Source organism: Camelus ferus, chromosome 18 (genome assembly GCF_009834535.1).
Source record: "Camelus ferus isolate YT-003-E chromosome 18, BCGSAC_Cfer_1.0, whole genome shotgun sequence".
In the NCBI taxonomy this organism is placed as follows: Eukaryota; Metazoa; Chordata; class Mammalia; order Artiodactyla; family Camelidae; genus Camelus; species Camelus ferus.
Window position 1 is genome coordinate 26,361,127 of NC_045713.1, and position 16,727 is coordinate 26,377,853.

At 37.7% G+C, this 16,727-nt stretch overlaps 1 protein-coding gene across 13 annotated transcripts in view; it reads right to left on the reverse strand.

The window, feature by feature from the left end:
* LOC106731134 (ankyrin repeat domain-containing protein 26-like) overlaps window positions 1–16,727 on the reverse strand; it is a 54,132-nt gene that overhangs the window by 9,651 nt on the left and 27,754 nt on the right. For 9 of the 13 annotated variants that reach the window (XM_032460750.1, XM_032460751.1, XM_032460752.1 and 6 more), the window contains 7 exons: window positions 14,512–14,545; window positions 14,091–14,232; window positions 11,723–11,933; window positions 10,375–10,558; window positions 9,392–9,529; window positions 7,437–7,949; window positions 5,805–5,984 (listed from right to left, as the gene is read on the reverse strand). In XM_032460750.1, the coding sequence (XP_032316641.1) occupies window positions 5,805–5,984; window positions 7,437–7,949; window positions 9,392–9,529; window positions 10,375–10,558; window positions 11,723–11,933; window positions 14,091–14,232; window positions 14,512–14,545 (1,402 nt within the window). The remainder of the gene's footprint in view (window positions 1–5,804; window positions 5,985–7,436; window positions 7,950–9,391; window positions 9,530–10,374; window positions 10,559–11,722; window positions 11,934–14,090; window positions 14,233–14,511; window positions 14,546–16,727) is intronic. The other 4 variants (XM_032460753.1, XM_032460754.1, XM_032460757.1 and 1 more) reach the window with 4 other exon arrangements.

Here is a 16,727-nt window from a genome sequence, read left to right on the forward strand (position 1 = left end):
CTTATTTGAATTGCATTCCAAGGAGCAATGAGTGATTCGCAGAGTTAAGGAGAAACCCATCTCCTAGTGTAGTGGTTTTAAGGTGATCCATACATTTTTCTAAAGAAAAAAGCCTTAATTCTTGTAATCCTTTGTGGCTCTCCACAAAACAAGAGAACATACTCAACAAAGACAAACAGAAATACTTGCTGGATTTTCAGTGACATTGACTTGGAAGAACTACTTTCCTTCAGATAGAAGGATTATTTGGTAAGACAAGGCAGGCAGAGATGGTGGTTGTAAAACAACTCTACAAATTCCTTGACACTTCCCCTGTGAAATTCCCTCCCCTGAAGTATGTACTGGCCTCAGTCAACTGGTTTCTAGGGGACAGAATGTGGGGGCACTGCTGTGTGATTTCTAAGGCTAAATGGCTTCTGACTTTCACTCTGTAGGGATGCTCACCCTTAGAACCCAGCCACCACGTTGTGAAGCCCAGGCCACCTACTGAGTCTTTGTACATGCAGCTGTCCCAGCTGATGACCCCAGGGAATGTCCTTAACCAAAGCCAGCTCCAACTTCCAGATATGAGCATGAACAAGCCTTTAGATTATTCTAGTGCCCGCTTGATGCCAAGTGGAGAAGAAATGAGCTGGCTCCACTGAGCCTTGTCTAAATACAGATTTGTGAACCAAGCAGATGCTGTTTTGAGTCACCAGGTTTTGAGGCAGTTTATTATATAAATTATTAGCAATAAATAACTGGCACAGATATTAAAAATGGGGCACAGCCATTAAAAAGGAACCCAAAATGTGGGGATGCCTTTGCACCTGGAGGTAGGTGAAACCTGAACAGATGTAGAGAAGAGTAAGAGTGAAAATCCAAAGTGTCCCCGAGACTGTTAGTGGAAGCCTGAGGGCTCTTGAAGGGCTGAGAGTGACGGCTTCTAGGCCAGGGAAGAAAATGACACTGAAACTGGAGGAAACGGGACTCTTGCTACCGAACAGCTGAAAGTAAAATTGATGAGAGAGATAAGCTAAAACAAACAAACAAAAAGATTATTAAATAGAAAGGAACCAGGACTCACAGGGTTCAAATATCTGTATCCCATTTAAAGCATCCCCACATGCCCAATTGTCACATAATGGGTAAGCAGAGAAATGGCTTCCGGGCTAAGATCAAATCTAGGGTGCTGCCAGGAAAACAGTCTAAAGACGAAGCCAAGATTCTGTTAAGACCTTGGAAAGATTTAAGGTGCCGCCTCAAATTCCTTTAAAGATCTTAAAAGCATAAGAATTTCAAAGGCATGGTCCCACAACAGCTTCACAGGAAGCCCAAGGTGAAGAGTTTATCTCAAGAAGACGTGAGAGTAGCTTTTCCAATGGCATGAACCCAATAAAATTCACAGGAAACTCAAAGTTTTAAAGAGAACTGTGGTAGCAAAAACACTGCTTGCTAGCTTGGACTGAAAGAGACAAAGATAGTGCAAAACGGGAAGAGGCCTTTGGGTTTTTCTTAGAAGGTCTACAAGGAGGAAGCTGGCTTGAGAGAACTACTCAGCTGCAAACACAGGTCACTGCTCATGAAAGGGACAGAACAAAGAGCTCAGAGAGGGCAGCGAAGGAGAACCCCTCCCAGGGTTAGGACTAAGTCCTAATCAAAGAGCCAGCAGCATCAGGCTGCATTTCAGAACTGCTACGGACCAGTGTGCCTCCCATCTTCCATCTGTGAGTGAGGGAGTCCTTAGCAGTTTAGCAGAATGTTGGGTGTGTGGTGGCGAATAACCCGTGTCTCCTTATCCTCAAGCCTCAGCACTGAGAGGAGTGTACCCAAGGGGCTGCACTCCAGAAACCACGCCCAGGAACCTCAGCCCCACCTGGACCTGATGAAGATGGGAAAGTAAGACCCTGGACTGGAGCCTGAGCCTACCACCACTGCGACCGAGACCTGCTCAGGGACTGAGTGGGGATAAGTGGATTTCTCATATGGAAGCAGTAAGAAAACATTGTGGCTAGTGAGTAGATTATGCTGGTTTTTGAATGTCTCCATAAACTTTTCAAAGTTAATTCCATAAAAAAGGTAGAATATGGGCCAACCTTAAGTGCCCTCCTCGTAAAGAACAGAAAACGGTGAAAGGGGCACCGAGTGAACTGCAGGGCAGGTCTGAAAAGGCAGTTCAGCTTCTGCCTCGCTCTTAACCCTGGAACCCAGTCTCATGAGGGCAAGCTCAGGCCACAGAGACAGCTTAGGTGTTCCAGGGGAGGTGGTCCACCTGCCCGCCCCACCAAAGCCACAGTCCACCGCCAACATCAACCATCAGACATCAATGGATGAAACTGCACGCGATTCCAGCCCCCCGCCTTCGAGCTGCCCCACCTGAAGCTGAGAGGAATAGAGGCCAGCTGTCTTCACCACACTTTTCCTAAGTGTAGGTTGTGAACAAAATAAATGCTTACTTAAGCCACTGAACTTTGGGGAGTTTGTTAGGCAAAAACAGATGAACAGAAAAGTGGATGAATAAAGATAGTAAGAAATGTAACTTGAATATAGTAGAAATTGGTCTCCCTATAAACTGGAATAGTAACAAACGTTGAGATTAACTTATTAATGGCAAAGTGCTGATGAGAAGAAGCAGATAAAGAAAGACCTCAGAACTAGTGAGAAGGAAGGTACTTCGGAGTTCCCTCCAATTACAGTTTCTTACAAATTGGCATCTATTTCACAATTTCCCCTCAACTTTGAGGGTAAGGAAGACTGGTAAGCAAGGAGACATAGGATTTGAAGTCTAGTAACTGAAAAAAACTAGAAACAGTCAGTTTACTAAAATCAGCCTTTTTACCTCATTTCAATTAACTGAACTTCTAAGAGACAGGCAGCTTTGAGAATTTATTAATCTAGCACTCACTCTTCATTTTCCTTTCCTCAGAGAGAAAATAAAATATTATGGAACCATAAATGTAGTGTCCTTTGGCAGTATTTAAATTAAATACAATTTTTCCTTTACCTGACTTCAAAGCTGGTTGGTAAGGGAAGGTAGGACTGTCTCAGCTTCATGTTGTAGCACAATGCTTCTCCGTATCACACAGAGTGGCTTTGAGCTTTTGAAATTCAAATTACTAATCTGTTATCTGTTTCTGATAAACTGATTGAATATTATCTAATTTTTAACAGCTGTACTCTTGAAAAACTTTCCTTGGATGGGATGAAATACTTATTTCATTAATTATGCATTCAGCTATAGAATACAGCTAGGCATCTCTCTTTTTAAGTAAAAGGAGGTAGACACAGGGAGCTGAGAGTGCAGGATCTACACCAAGAACAAGATCGGCACCAGTGTTACACACAAGAACCAAGCCAAAAGAGGACTTGATCGTGAACCGCAAGATGATGGATTAGAGAGGCTTCCAAAGAGGAAGGTTGAATTAATCTTTTCCAGGCTTAATCTTTTGCCTCTAGATAGTGAAATCTATGGATGACTCTATGAATTATAATAAGTGCAACATAATGAAGTATATTGCAGACTGAGTCAGCAGATGCCGTGACCATGATTTGATGGAAAGTGGAGTGAAGTGGGAGGCACTGGGTGATAAACTAAAGGTCTGAATGGGGGGGAAGGAATGGACTTTATCTTTGCAAGCCTACTTTCTGTCATGTCACAGAGTCAGCAAGGCATAAGCTGGCCACAGGCCCCTTCAGGAAGCAGCAGGTCTCCACAGAAGTGGAGTTACACACATTCCACGACACTGACTTTTTATTACTATGTAAAACAACTGGTAATATGCAAGAAGACTTGGAAAGAGTTCTCATAACATCTGACTTGGTACTGGCATAGGACAGACAGATCAACGCATCACCACTGAGAATCTAAAAGAAACCCTCACATTTATGATCAACTGATTTTCAATACGAGTGTCAAAATAACTGAATGAGACAATAATAGTCTTTTTAACAAATGGTACTGGGACAACTGGATATCCACAAGCCAAAGAACAAAATTCGACCTCTACCTCATACAATACATATAAAACTAACTCAAAATGAAAGAACTGAAACTACAAAATTCTCAGAAGAAAACACAGGTGTGTGTCTTCATGACTGGATCTGGCACTTGTTTCTTAGGTAGGACAGTAAAAGACAGAAATAGATTAACTGAACTTCATCAATATTAAAAACTTCTAGTCTTCAAAAGACACCATCAAGAAGGTAAGAAGGCAATCTCCTGAATAGGAGGAAATACTCGAAAATCCTACATCTGATCAAAGACTTGCACCCAGGATACAAAAAGAACTCTTACAATTCGATCATAAAAAGACAATCCAATTTTAAAATGAGCAAAAACCTGGACAGGCCTTCAAAGAAGATACACAAATGGATAAGCGCATGGAAAGATCCCCAACATTCTCAGTCATCAGAAAAATGCAAATCAAAACACAATGAGATGCCAGTTCACACCCACCAGGAGAGCTAATCACCAGTGTTGACAGGGATGCATAGAAACTGGGAGAATTACACACTGTGGATAAAAATGTTAAATGGTGCAGCCACCCTGGGAAACAGTATGGCAGTTCCTCAAAAGGTTAAACACAGTTACCGTATGACCCATATGACAGCATTTCCATTCTTAAGTCTATTCCCCAAAGAAATGAAAACATGTTTACATCAAAACTTGGACAGAAATGTTCACAGCAGCATTATTAACAATAGGCAAAAAGCAGAGGCAACCCAAAGGTCCATCAACTGATAAATAGATAAACGGTTTAGCCCCACAACCGAGTAATGTTCGACAATAAACAGAAATGGAAATACTGACAAGCGCTGTAACATGGATGAACCTTGAAGACGTTTTGTCAAGTGAAAAAAGCTAATCATGAAGGACCACACAGCATGTGATTCCATCCATGGGAAACACCCAGAACAGGCACATCTGTAGAGACAGAAATCAGACTGGTGGTTGCCGGGGGCTGAGGGGGACGGGGGCTGGGGGTGATGGCCAAGGGATGCAGGCTTTCTTTTTGGGGTGATGGGAATGTTCTAAAATTGACTGTGGTGACAGCTGCACATCTCTGGATATACTAGGAGATACTAACTATGCATCCTAAATGGGTGACTTATATGATACGTGAATTTTTTTTTTTTTTTTTTTTGGTGGCGGGAAGTAATTAGGTTTTACTTATTTTTAGAGGAGGTACAGGGGATCGAACCCAGGACCTTGTGTATGCTAAGCATGAACTCTACCACTTGAGTTATGCAATCCCCCCTATGTGAATTTTACCTCAATAAAGTTAAGAAAAAATCCAAAGGCAGGATCTAGACAATTTTCCTAATTCTCTATTTTGGGTGTACAGACGTCATCTGAACTTCTCCATGCTTTGACAACATACGTAAAATGAAGAGAAAATGAAGGCAATGCCTAACTTCAACTGGTTTGTATAATGACCTTTCTGCACAAGTTACTCTGAAATCCATGAAATCAATACACACAGATTTTATATCCATTCACAAAAGCGAAGAGACATGACAATTTTCTGGACCATGCCATGAAACATTATCCTCTGATTTTATTTGCTTGCCTCATTGTGGTGAGAGATCACTAAAAAATACTGTTTAGTAGGAAAAAAAAGTTAACTTCTGTGAGGAAAGATGTATAATTCTCAACTTATCTAAGGGTAAATATAACAGAAAAATAAAGAAATGGCAGAATGAAAGTCAAAGTTTAAGAAACAAGTGCATTATAAAGATAATAAAAGTGTAATTATAATGAAGATACAAAAGAAAGCTGTCCCTGAGAAGCTAGTGTCCTGCAATGCTCTGCGCTGCACACTCACGGCCGACGTGCTAGATTTCACACGTACTGGGTTCGCAGCTTGATGTGACCTCCTCTCTGACTCCTGTTTCTCATTTTCTGAGTTAGTGTGATGATGTGCTGTCACCTCCAGGGAAGCTTCCAACATGGACACTTTCTTTCGGGTGTCAGTCAGCTCTTGCTGAAGCTGTCTCATACAGGCCTAAAGAGATAACTCTGTTACTGATTTTTAAGTCACCTTATCATTAAGTTACATTAATAATATATAACTCCAACATATGGACTTTGAGAACTATCCCCACAGACATCAATTCACCTTCTTTTCCTCACAGGCACACATTCCTGTTTACTGAATTTCATTAAAGACACAGAAGGCATGACCCTCCTGCCTTACTGACAGTAAGTTAACTTAGACAATGGATGCAGCCCCACCAGCCATTCCCTGCCCCTCCCAGGAAGTGGCCAAGCTTTACCCCCACTGAAGTCTCAAACAGAAATGGGCGTGTGGGTGGGATGAGTGGAGGTAAGTTCCACACTGTGGAACACTCTCCCTCTTTCTCATTAGAGGCTTAAGTTCAGAGATCTTCACATATTCAATCTGGTGTTTAAATCCTTCCAACAGACTCCTATCTCACAATAAAAAATGAGGTTATTCCAATGGCCTTTGGGGACCCGAGACAACCTGGCCTCCCCTGCCTCCTGGACTGCAGCTCCTACAGCTCCCCCGACACCTCCCACTCACTCCCTTCCTGCCACTCAGGACTCTGCCTGCTCCTCCTCAGTCTGAAAATGGGACCCCAGTGCCAAACTCATACATCACAGAGCGCTCCAGTTCCTCTGTACTGGACAAACTTAGTTCCAAGTGACAGTAACTGAGCCTTGAAATGAGAATTGTGAGCACATTATTTGAAAAAATATTCAAAGTAAATTATAAATAGAACAGGGGAGACTAAGTCAAACACAGTTTTGCTAAAATTTACGAATTGTCCCAAATTATGACTGAATGAAAAGTAGATGCCTTTAAGGAGTGGCGAGGTCATAACAATACATGACTTGAGATGGAAATATTTCTAAATTTAATTCCAATTGACATGGATAAAAGTAAGATTATACCAACTAAAAATAAACGAAAAGCTACTAATGAAAAGTACAAAATACAGCATTTACACATCAGTTCATCTGGGAAATCTGGATTGGACTGTCAAGGTAATCCACACAATTGAATCTTTTCTCTTTTTTTTCTTTTACTTTTTTTGTTCACACAACTGAATCTTAATTTCAAAATACTCATTTTAGGTCTGAGCATTTCATTTATCTGCTTCGTCACGATACTAAAATGTGATGACAGAAAGATTAAAATGACTTGGGCACTGTAAGAGTAAATTACTAAGACCTTCCTGTATCTATCAACAACTTATAGCTTAACCTCTTAAAATTTCAGGTGACACGGCATCTTTACTCAAAGTGAAGCACCTCTCAGGTCCAATTTTGTTTGCTGGATACAAGATATGCTTTTAGGCTGCTTTACAGTGTATATATTTATACCCCGCACATTTTTTATATTCAACTAGTTTCACCGTTTAGCTTCCATCAGATACTACTTTGAATTTTCTTTGAGGAAGTCTGAAAATCAGTTCCCTTTCTGGGTACTTACTTCCATTTCTGCTCTGTCCGTTACATACTGATACAGTCTGTCCTTTAAACATCTGGATTCATCGATTAACTCCTTGTTTCCTTCCTCCAGCATCAGAACTCGTCTGCTCATGGCTTCAAGTTTTCCCAGGTGATCCAGAAACGGCGCTGGGATATTAAGTATTGTCTTTTTACTTTTGGCCCCACTTTGAGCAGCTTCCAGTTGCTGTCGAAGCAACACGTTTTCGCTTTCTAGTTCACATACTCTCTCCTCCAAGAATGCCTGCTTTCCAATGTATCTGTTGACTTCCCCTTGTTTGCTCTGAGACAAGGATTCAGTTTCCTTGTTTGAACGCTGGGCTTGGCCTCGGTCTCTATGCACACATTCAAATACCAACGTCGTTGGTCTAAGAGCATCTCTCCTGGGATGGAGCTCAATTTCTTGGCCACGGAATTGACGTTCAGCTTCAGGAAGTTGCTGAGGAAGCACCTCGCTGTTATCTTCTGGGTCAGACAGCTCAAAATCCTTTGTGTCCTGTAAGTGAAACCCCTTATCTCTTACTCTTTGAACTGTACTCAATAAACTGACATATCATAATTTCCTTTGAAGTGAAAGACTAATCTCTAAGTTTATACAACAAAAAGTTTGCAATATCTGGGTATCCAACTGGAAGAACTTAAGGTGGATACAAATCTCAAACTTTAAACAAGCAGAAATCCCCAAAAGTTTAAAAATTTAATTAAAGACAGTGAATCCATGAAAGTAAAAAAGAAACCACAAAAGGATGTTTAAGAAGCTCAGAACTGGGAAGGCCTTTCTTTCTCTGAAATACAACAAACCCAAAAGGCTTAAAATAAACAATGAATAAATCTGACTACACTTAAAAATTATATCTGACATCTAACCTTTACAGCTACCCCCAAAGTAAGAGCCTTAGCTCTGTATATATTTGGACAGGTTAAATTTCCTAAAAAAATTTTTCCTGAGAATACTCCATAAATATTCTCCCTTTCTAACATTTTTAGAGCGAGTTATAAGAATTACATCTACGGATAAGTGATAAATCTAAGCACTGTACTAAGCACGTCTACAAACATCAGTTAACTCAGTTAGCTGTGACAATTCTGGAATAAAGGGTTAAAAACACAAGCAAGCTGCAGGGTTTCCCCCAGGTCTTCTGACTCTGACTCTTACACCAAACCAACACTACTTCTCTAGGACAAATATATAAACACAAGAGAAGCCTTCTACTTCCCTAATGGTGAATACACTAAAGGTAAAGAAGGCTCAAATTTACAGAGCTCTTCTTAGAAAATCAGGAGACTATTTGCTTCTGCAATAATTTTTATTTCTTCTTCATGGTGTTTATAACAGTAATGGATGTGAAGTAGCAGGGAAATACAGTGAACTGTTTTATTAAAAATAAAATACTGATCAATAAATTATCACTAAGTATAGATTATGGTATGTCACTATATTCAAAAGCTCCTTGTACTGAAATCGCATACCACATGGAGCAGAGCATTACTTTTTATCACACGTAGGAGAACGACACCCAGACTATGGTTTCTGAACTGGCTATACTTTTTCCTCCTTACCATCAGTGGAAATGATAAAGTAACCTCTCCATTCATCTATCAAAGGAGTGAGATCACTGCCAGAAACTAGAATGCCTGCTGTTAGTAGCAACAGTTTTGAGATCATGGAAAGTTCATCAATTCCTATAGGAAATATGAACAGCCTCTCCTCGGATGAGGCCATTGTGAATGTCACTATGTCACTGTTGCAGGCAAATGGATTTGAATTCAAAATATTGCTTTATCCAATGAACCAGAAATGAAACCCCCAGAAAATATATTTACATATATAGGCTTTTAAAACCCTCTATACTTTCTATACCTATAGTATTGGTTTTTAAACTATGTAAGTATACAAATTCATACACACACGTGTTTGAAGATGACTAAAGAAAATACCTCAGCATTCATTTTCTTGTTAGTCTTTTCTGCCTCCTTTTGTTGGGAAAGATGATGGGCCAGGATTTCATCTTGTATTACTCTGGCATTCTGCTCTCGAGAAAGTTGTCTCTGAGCATCATTTTGCTCTTCTAAAACCTGGAGACATATTTCATTAGGTTTGGGGTTTTATACCATGAAAAAAAGTCAAAAAAAGCTTAGGAGGGGAATCTTAAACAAAAATTTTTTAAACTGTTAAAAAGAAGTAGCCTTTTTAAGCACAGGGATCTTTACTGCACATAAATAACTCAAATTCTAATATATATGACAGCTAAATTTATCACAGAGCAAAAACACAAGGGATGCAGTATCATGAAAGAAAAATTTTTTAACACTTTTTAAATTGAGTTATAGTCATTTTACAATGTGTCAAATTCCAGTGGAGAGCACAATTTTTCAGTTGTACATGAACATATATATATTCATTGTGACTTTTTTTTTGTTGTGAGCTACCACAAGATCTTGTATATATTTCCCTGTGCTATACAGTATAATCTTGTTTATCTATTCTGCATATTCCTGTCGGTATCTACAAATTTTGAAATCCCAGTGAAAGAAAATTTCTTTATAAGGCATTTAACCAATTCCATCACAGTCTCAAGGCAATTCAGCCTGGATTTTAACTTCAAAAAGCCAGAATTAACACATGGATTTGAATTAGACTTGTTACTCTGTTGAATGGACCAAAACCGTCAATCCTTATGTTAATGATTAAGCTCAATTTAACTTCCATTCCTTCATTCAGAAAAGACACAGAGCATCTATTAGATGCCAAGAACATCAAGAAATTAGTAAGTTAAGCTCTAAATGTCATAGTTCATGTTTAGGATGAGATAACTTTTATTTGTTTTAAATGAAAATACAGATAAATTCAAAAGAATATTATAAATAATATTGATGAAACAGTGTTAGAGATACGCAATTTTCACCTAAGACTAATTTACCTGGTTTGGTTTATTCCTTATGCTCTTCCGTTTGCATTCTAGTGCCCGGGCAGTGCTTTCAAGTTCTTGGTTCGCGGAAACTTGCTCATTGCATTCTTTCTCTTTTCTTTTTAAGTCATCCTTAGTGTTTTCATATAATATATAAGCATTTTTCTTCTTCTTTGTTTCTTGTTCTAATGTTAATCTGCAGTGAAATATGCTTACCTTAAAATTTATTTTGTTAGAAAATAAAAAGTTCATTTTATGATCTGGTTCTTCACATGCTGATTTATTACCCCAATGGAATTTCTATGTTCTCAATTTTTTTTTTCATTTTTAAGTCTCACATTTTAAATTCCTCACTTCAATCTCTTCATAAAGATAGACTATATATATGTATATATATATATATTTGAAAAGTAGCAATGAAAAGACATAATGCTACTGAGTTTCAGTCAAGAGTAACTCTGGTCAATAGTGTAGGAAAGAAAATTTGCAATTATTCAGTAAGGTTTGAATTGAAAATTACCCTTTCCCCCCCACATAGTCATAAATTACTCCTTCATTAGGACAGAGAATTTAGTCATTAATTAAAAGAGAAGTTGCTATTTAGAAACAGGTTTATAATTTCATGAGAAATAAAATTTCAACTTCATGAGATATTACAGGGACTCCTACATGATCTCCAGGGGAAGGTAACATCCGCAGATGTCTTTTCCAGAACACTGACCCACTAATTAGCATAATCCAAGGCGAGGCTGGGGAGTCTACTCCCTGATGCCCTACACTTTATGTTTCTTCTTTTGCAGCACTTTGAACTTACCTTGTTGAATATTATTTATTTTAGTAAATCATTTTTAAATCCCTTTTGGTACAAGGCAGGATCCCTATTAAGTAATTAAGAAATAAAGAGTAACCCGTGCTTTCAGCATAGACCTTTGAACTGATCTTATCTCTGTATGAGAGAGATGCTGAATAAACTAACCAGTAATCACTTTCCACTTTACTTTTTAGTCCATCCATTCATATGTTAAGAGTCAAACTGCATAAATTTTTTTAAAGTTTCTGCCTTGAGAAAAATGGTCATTTCATAATTCTGCAAGTGGGAATGTAAAGTAATATAAACTTTCTGGAGGACAATTGAGAGATAAGGACCAAAGATTTTTTTAAAGAAATATAGAATGAGTGTGTGTGTATATATATATAGCTGTTATTTCCAAGAGTCTCATATTCCACAATATTAATGAAATTTTCTCCCCTGTAAAATCCCAAAAGGTAAGTTAGCAATTTTAAGACTTTTCCTACATACCTACAGTATTAAAGTAAATATAGAGTTCAAATATTTCTTTAAAACCAAGAAATTCAGTACCTCATGCTGCAGAGCTGTCGTTCCCACTCCACATTTTGAAGTTTTAACTGTGATTTTGCTTCTCTTGTTTTCAACAGCTCTGCTTGTAGCCAGTTCACCTTATTTTCCATTTCTTTAATTTTTCCTGTAAGTAGTGCACAGTCAGATTCTTTCAGTTCTATTGATCTGAATGAATGAACTGGATCCTGAATTTTCAATAACCTATCAGAATCTGCATTAGGAAGAAAACAAACATAGAAACAAAATATATGAATAATTTTTGTGTATAAAGGACTGTGCATTTTCACATTCATTCATCCATATATTGAACAAATGGATATTGAGCATCTATAACATGGAAGACATTCTTCTAAGCTCTGCAGATATTAAAAGAATGACAAAATAATATTATGAACATTATGCAAATAAATTTGACAATTCAGATGAAGTGGGTAAAATTCCTTGAAAGAGAGAAATTACAAAAGCTCAATTAAGAAAGAACAAATAAGCTAAAAAGCCCTATATCTTAAAAACCAAAACAAAAGTCCTATTTAAAGACCTTACGACAAAGAAAATTCCAGTCCCAATGGTTACACTGGTGAATTCTACCATATATTTTAGGAAAATTTAATACCAATTCCACACAAAGTCTCCTCGAAAAACGAAGAGGAAGAACTATGTCCTCATTCTATAAAACTAACATTACCCTGAATCCAAAACCAGACAAAGGTATTACAAGAAAGAAAACTAATGTCATGAAAATGGAGGTAAAAATTCTAAACAAAACGTTAGCAAATTAAATCCAACAATACAGGAAAATTCATCACGACCAAGTGGGGTGTATCCCAAGAATGCAGGGCTGTTTTAACACGTAAAAATCAATGTTATTCATCATATTAACAAACTAAAAAAGAAACCATATGATCATGTCAGTGGATAAAAAGAGGCACTTGCCAAACCTCAGCATCTATTCCTGATAAAAACTTCCAGCAAACTAGGAACCAAGGGAACGTCTTCACTATGACAAAGATCCATGCTAACCCTACAGCTGACACCATACGCAATGGTGAAAAACGGAACGCTTTTCCCAGAAGGTGAGGAACCGGACAGGAATGGCTTCTCTTACTCCTTCTATTCAGCACTGTACTGGAGCCAGTGCAATCAGGCAAAATAAAGAACCAAAAGGCATCTAGATGGGAAATGAAGAGGTAAAAGTGTCTGCTAATCAGCGGGGAATACGATTACATGATGCGAGTCAGCTAACTCCAACCTGTGGGCTGGGTTGCTTGCTTTGGTAAATAAAGTTTTACTGAAATACAGCCACGTCCATTAACTTGTGTATTGTCTATGGCTACTCTTGTTGCAACACTGACAGAGCTGATTAGCTGTGACAGAGAATGTATTTATTGGCTGCAAGTCTTAAATGTGAACTATCTTTAGTAAGACAGTAGTTTAAAGAAGAAAAATCTTGACCACCTTTGGTTACGTAGAAAATCTGAGAGAATCCATAAAAAGGCTACTAGAACTAATAAATGTGTTCAGCCAGGTTGGAGGGCACAGAGTCAGTATACAGAAATCAGCTATATTTCTATCATCAGAAACTAAAATTTAAAATATAGTATTTTGAAACAAACAAATAAGTAAAAATACACTATTTACAGCTGCACTGAAAAATAAGAAATACAGGTAAACATAAAAGATGGAAAGACCCAGACACTAAAAACTCTTAAAATATTACTGAGAAAATCAAGGAAGACCTATATAAATGGAGAAATGAACTTTGTTCAGGGTTAAAAATTCCATTTTGTTAAGAAGTCAATTCTCCCCAAATTAATCTACAGATTCAACATGATCTACATCTCATTTCCAGGACACTAGCAGACTTTTTTTTTTTCACATTGACAAGATGATTCTAAAATTCATGTGGAAAGAAGGGTAATAAAAGGAAACAAGATGAAGCCAGAGGACTGTGGCCTTTAACCATGGAGCTACGAGAAGCAGGAGCTGGATTTTAGGCAAGGAGGTTAACAAAGACCTGAATTTTAAAAACTATCTAGTAATCATGCTGGCGGCGTAGACCAAGGTTCCAGGAGGTGGAACGGCGGAGAAGAAAATCCTGAGGTGATTTCAGCGTTCTAGGAGGGAAGCAGTGATACCCTGACCTTGGGTGAAGGCGTAGGAGCAGCAGAGTCAACAGAAAGCACAGGGAGTGGGAACGGTCACAGCCCCCGGCTGGCAGCGCACAACACGTCTGCTTCTGCTTTGACACAAAGCAGGTTTCTGAGACGCAGCAGACTGTAACGGAGCTGTGCTCCCTGGGGCAGTACTAGGTGTGCAAAGGTTACCACGAGATACTTAAAAAGGCTGTGTAGTCATATGGGGGTCCTACCTTTACTCTCCGGGCCAAGTTGTTCGATTAGCCTCAGGGTACTCTTACAATTAGGGGAAAGCGACTTGTGATCCTCAGAAGCTGTTTCCGGTGCCAGAGTTAAGTCATCGAGGTCATCCACAGAATTCACCTGCTCTGTGACCTACAAATAAATAATGCTATTTCACAGTGTCTCCAACATAGTTGTAAAATACGCTCAGTGTACAGAGGTGATAAATATCCATCTTTTTATGAGAGCAAAAACACAGACAATTCTCCAAACAACTGATTTTCGTCAAAAGGCTAACTTTATCAATAATGTTTCTAAATTATTTTTAAGTAAATGTCTCTACAACAAAGGAGGATTTTCTGTTTTTCCACTCTATCTTTTATAAATTTTTTTTACTACAGGAAAATATTTTTGATTAATATTTTACTATACCTTGTCCTTTTTAGTAGACATTTTCTTTGAAGACCTGAAAAAAGAAAAAAGCAATTCCTTTAAGCCAAATACTAAATATTGAAAATACAAGAAGTATGTAAATCTATTTTTTATATAAAACCTTTGCATTGATAATTTTCAATAAAAGGGATTAAACAAAAAATGGAAACAGTAACATTAAAGGACAAAGAAAGCATATCAATTATATTATTAACAAAGTATTAAATTTAAATCAAGCAGACAAGGAAAGGAAAAGGAAGAACATAAAATTACTTGTATTATTTGATAGGAAAAAATATACCAGGATTTTCTTGTTGTTGTCTTTTTCAATAAAAACTGGCTTTCATGGCAATAAAACCTATTTGGAAAGTATTACTTAAGTCCTTATATGAAAGAAACCGTTTTCTAATAACCATGACATCAGCTTTTTTGAGGACTTAGTGTGCAACTGCTGTGCATTATTATCAGCACTTTACGTGTCTTAAAGACATTTTAATCCTCACAACAATCCTGGGAGGTAGGTAATACATCAGGTACTTTACCCAGGAAGAAAATGAGGCACAGAAAGGCTAAGTCATTTGTCGAAGCCCCTATGTCTGCCCAGAATTCCAACCCAGGCAATCTGGCTTCAATACTTGCATTTCACAGTATGCTAAGAAAGTAATATTTACTTTTAAGCATTTTTAACTAATGTAGTAAATGAATCTCTATTATTATTCTATGTCTAGGTATAATTATAAGTAATAATTTCTGGGGCATATGTCCAGAAGGAACCCTACTTCAAAATGACACCTGCACCCCAATGTTCATAGCAGCACTATTTACAATAGCCAAGACATGGAAACAGCCTAAATGTCCATCAACAGATGACTCGATAAAGAAGAGGTGGTAGGTGTATTTATACAATGGAATACTATTCAGCCATAAAAACCAACAACATAACGCCATTTGCAGCAACATGGATGCTCCTGGAGAATGTCATTCTAAGTGAAGTAAGCCAGAAAGAGAAAGAAAAAAACCATATGAGATCACTCATATGTGGAATCTAAAAACAAAAGCAAAACAAAACAAATACAAAACAGAAACAGACTTATAGACATAGAATACAAACTTGTGGTTGCCAAGGGGGAGGAGGGTGGGAAGGGACAGACTGGGATTTCAAAATGTAGAATAGATAAACAAGATTATACTCTACAGAACAGGGAAATATACACAAGACCTTGTGGTAGCTCGCAGTGAAAAACATATGTGACAATGAATCTATGTATGTTCATGTATAACTGAAAAATTGTGCTCTACACTGGAATTTGACACAACATTGCAAAACGACTATGATTCAATAAAAAAATGTTAAAATAATAATAATAATTTCTGAATCTTAACACCTATTTTTTAAAAATAAAAAGACTTTAGACCTAGGCAATACTGGAAATCTACTTTTAATAAAGATTTGCTTTTGCTAAAGACATTAATCAGCGGGCATTCATTATCCATTCAGCTGTTTGTTCATGCATTTGACAGGTCCTTATGGAGCATGATGGCTTTTTTAATTTAGAACTTAGTAATCCAAAAGTAATCATCTGTGATAGATTGTTAACAGTTTATTATTCTATCGTATATAAACAAAATCTTCCCCTTCTTCCTAGAATCTAAACAAATATTAAGTTAATATAATCTGGTATTTTGTAATAGCATACAAAACCATAGCCACTCATGATGATACTGTCAAGGACACTATAAAATCTAGAATCATCAAGGAATGATTAAACCCTATTCAGTATGGCCTAAGTGTTTGTATAGTCATTATGAGTATACAATTTTTAAAAAATCTATGGACAATGGTGTAACTTTAAAGTCATTATCTGCATATTCAATTGTGTAAGAATATTACGCTTCAGAACTAATGAATAAGCCCTTACAACAATACCATACATGAATACTTTACTACAGTATTTTAAAGATAACAGTACAATCAATACACTTTCTAATATCAGAAATTCAAACAAAGTTAAATTGAAAAACACGTCTTCTATGGAATCGCATCCAACAGCACAGAGACATCCCCTACAAACTATCATCTCATCATTAAAAAAAGAAAGGGAACCCCCACAAGCCCCACGTTCCCCTTCACTTATCACCCAGTCCTCTCCTGCCTTCCCAGGGAATGTCCTCTGAGGGGCTGTTCACACTGATTCCCTGCAGCCCGGCTTCCCTGG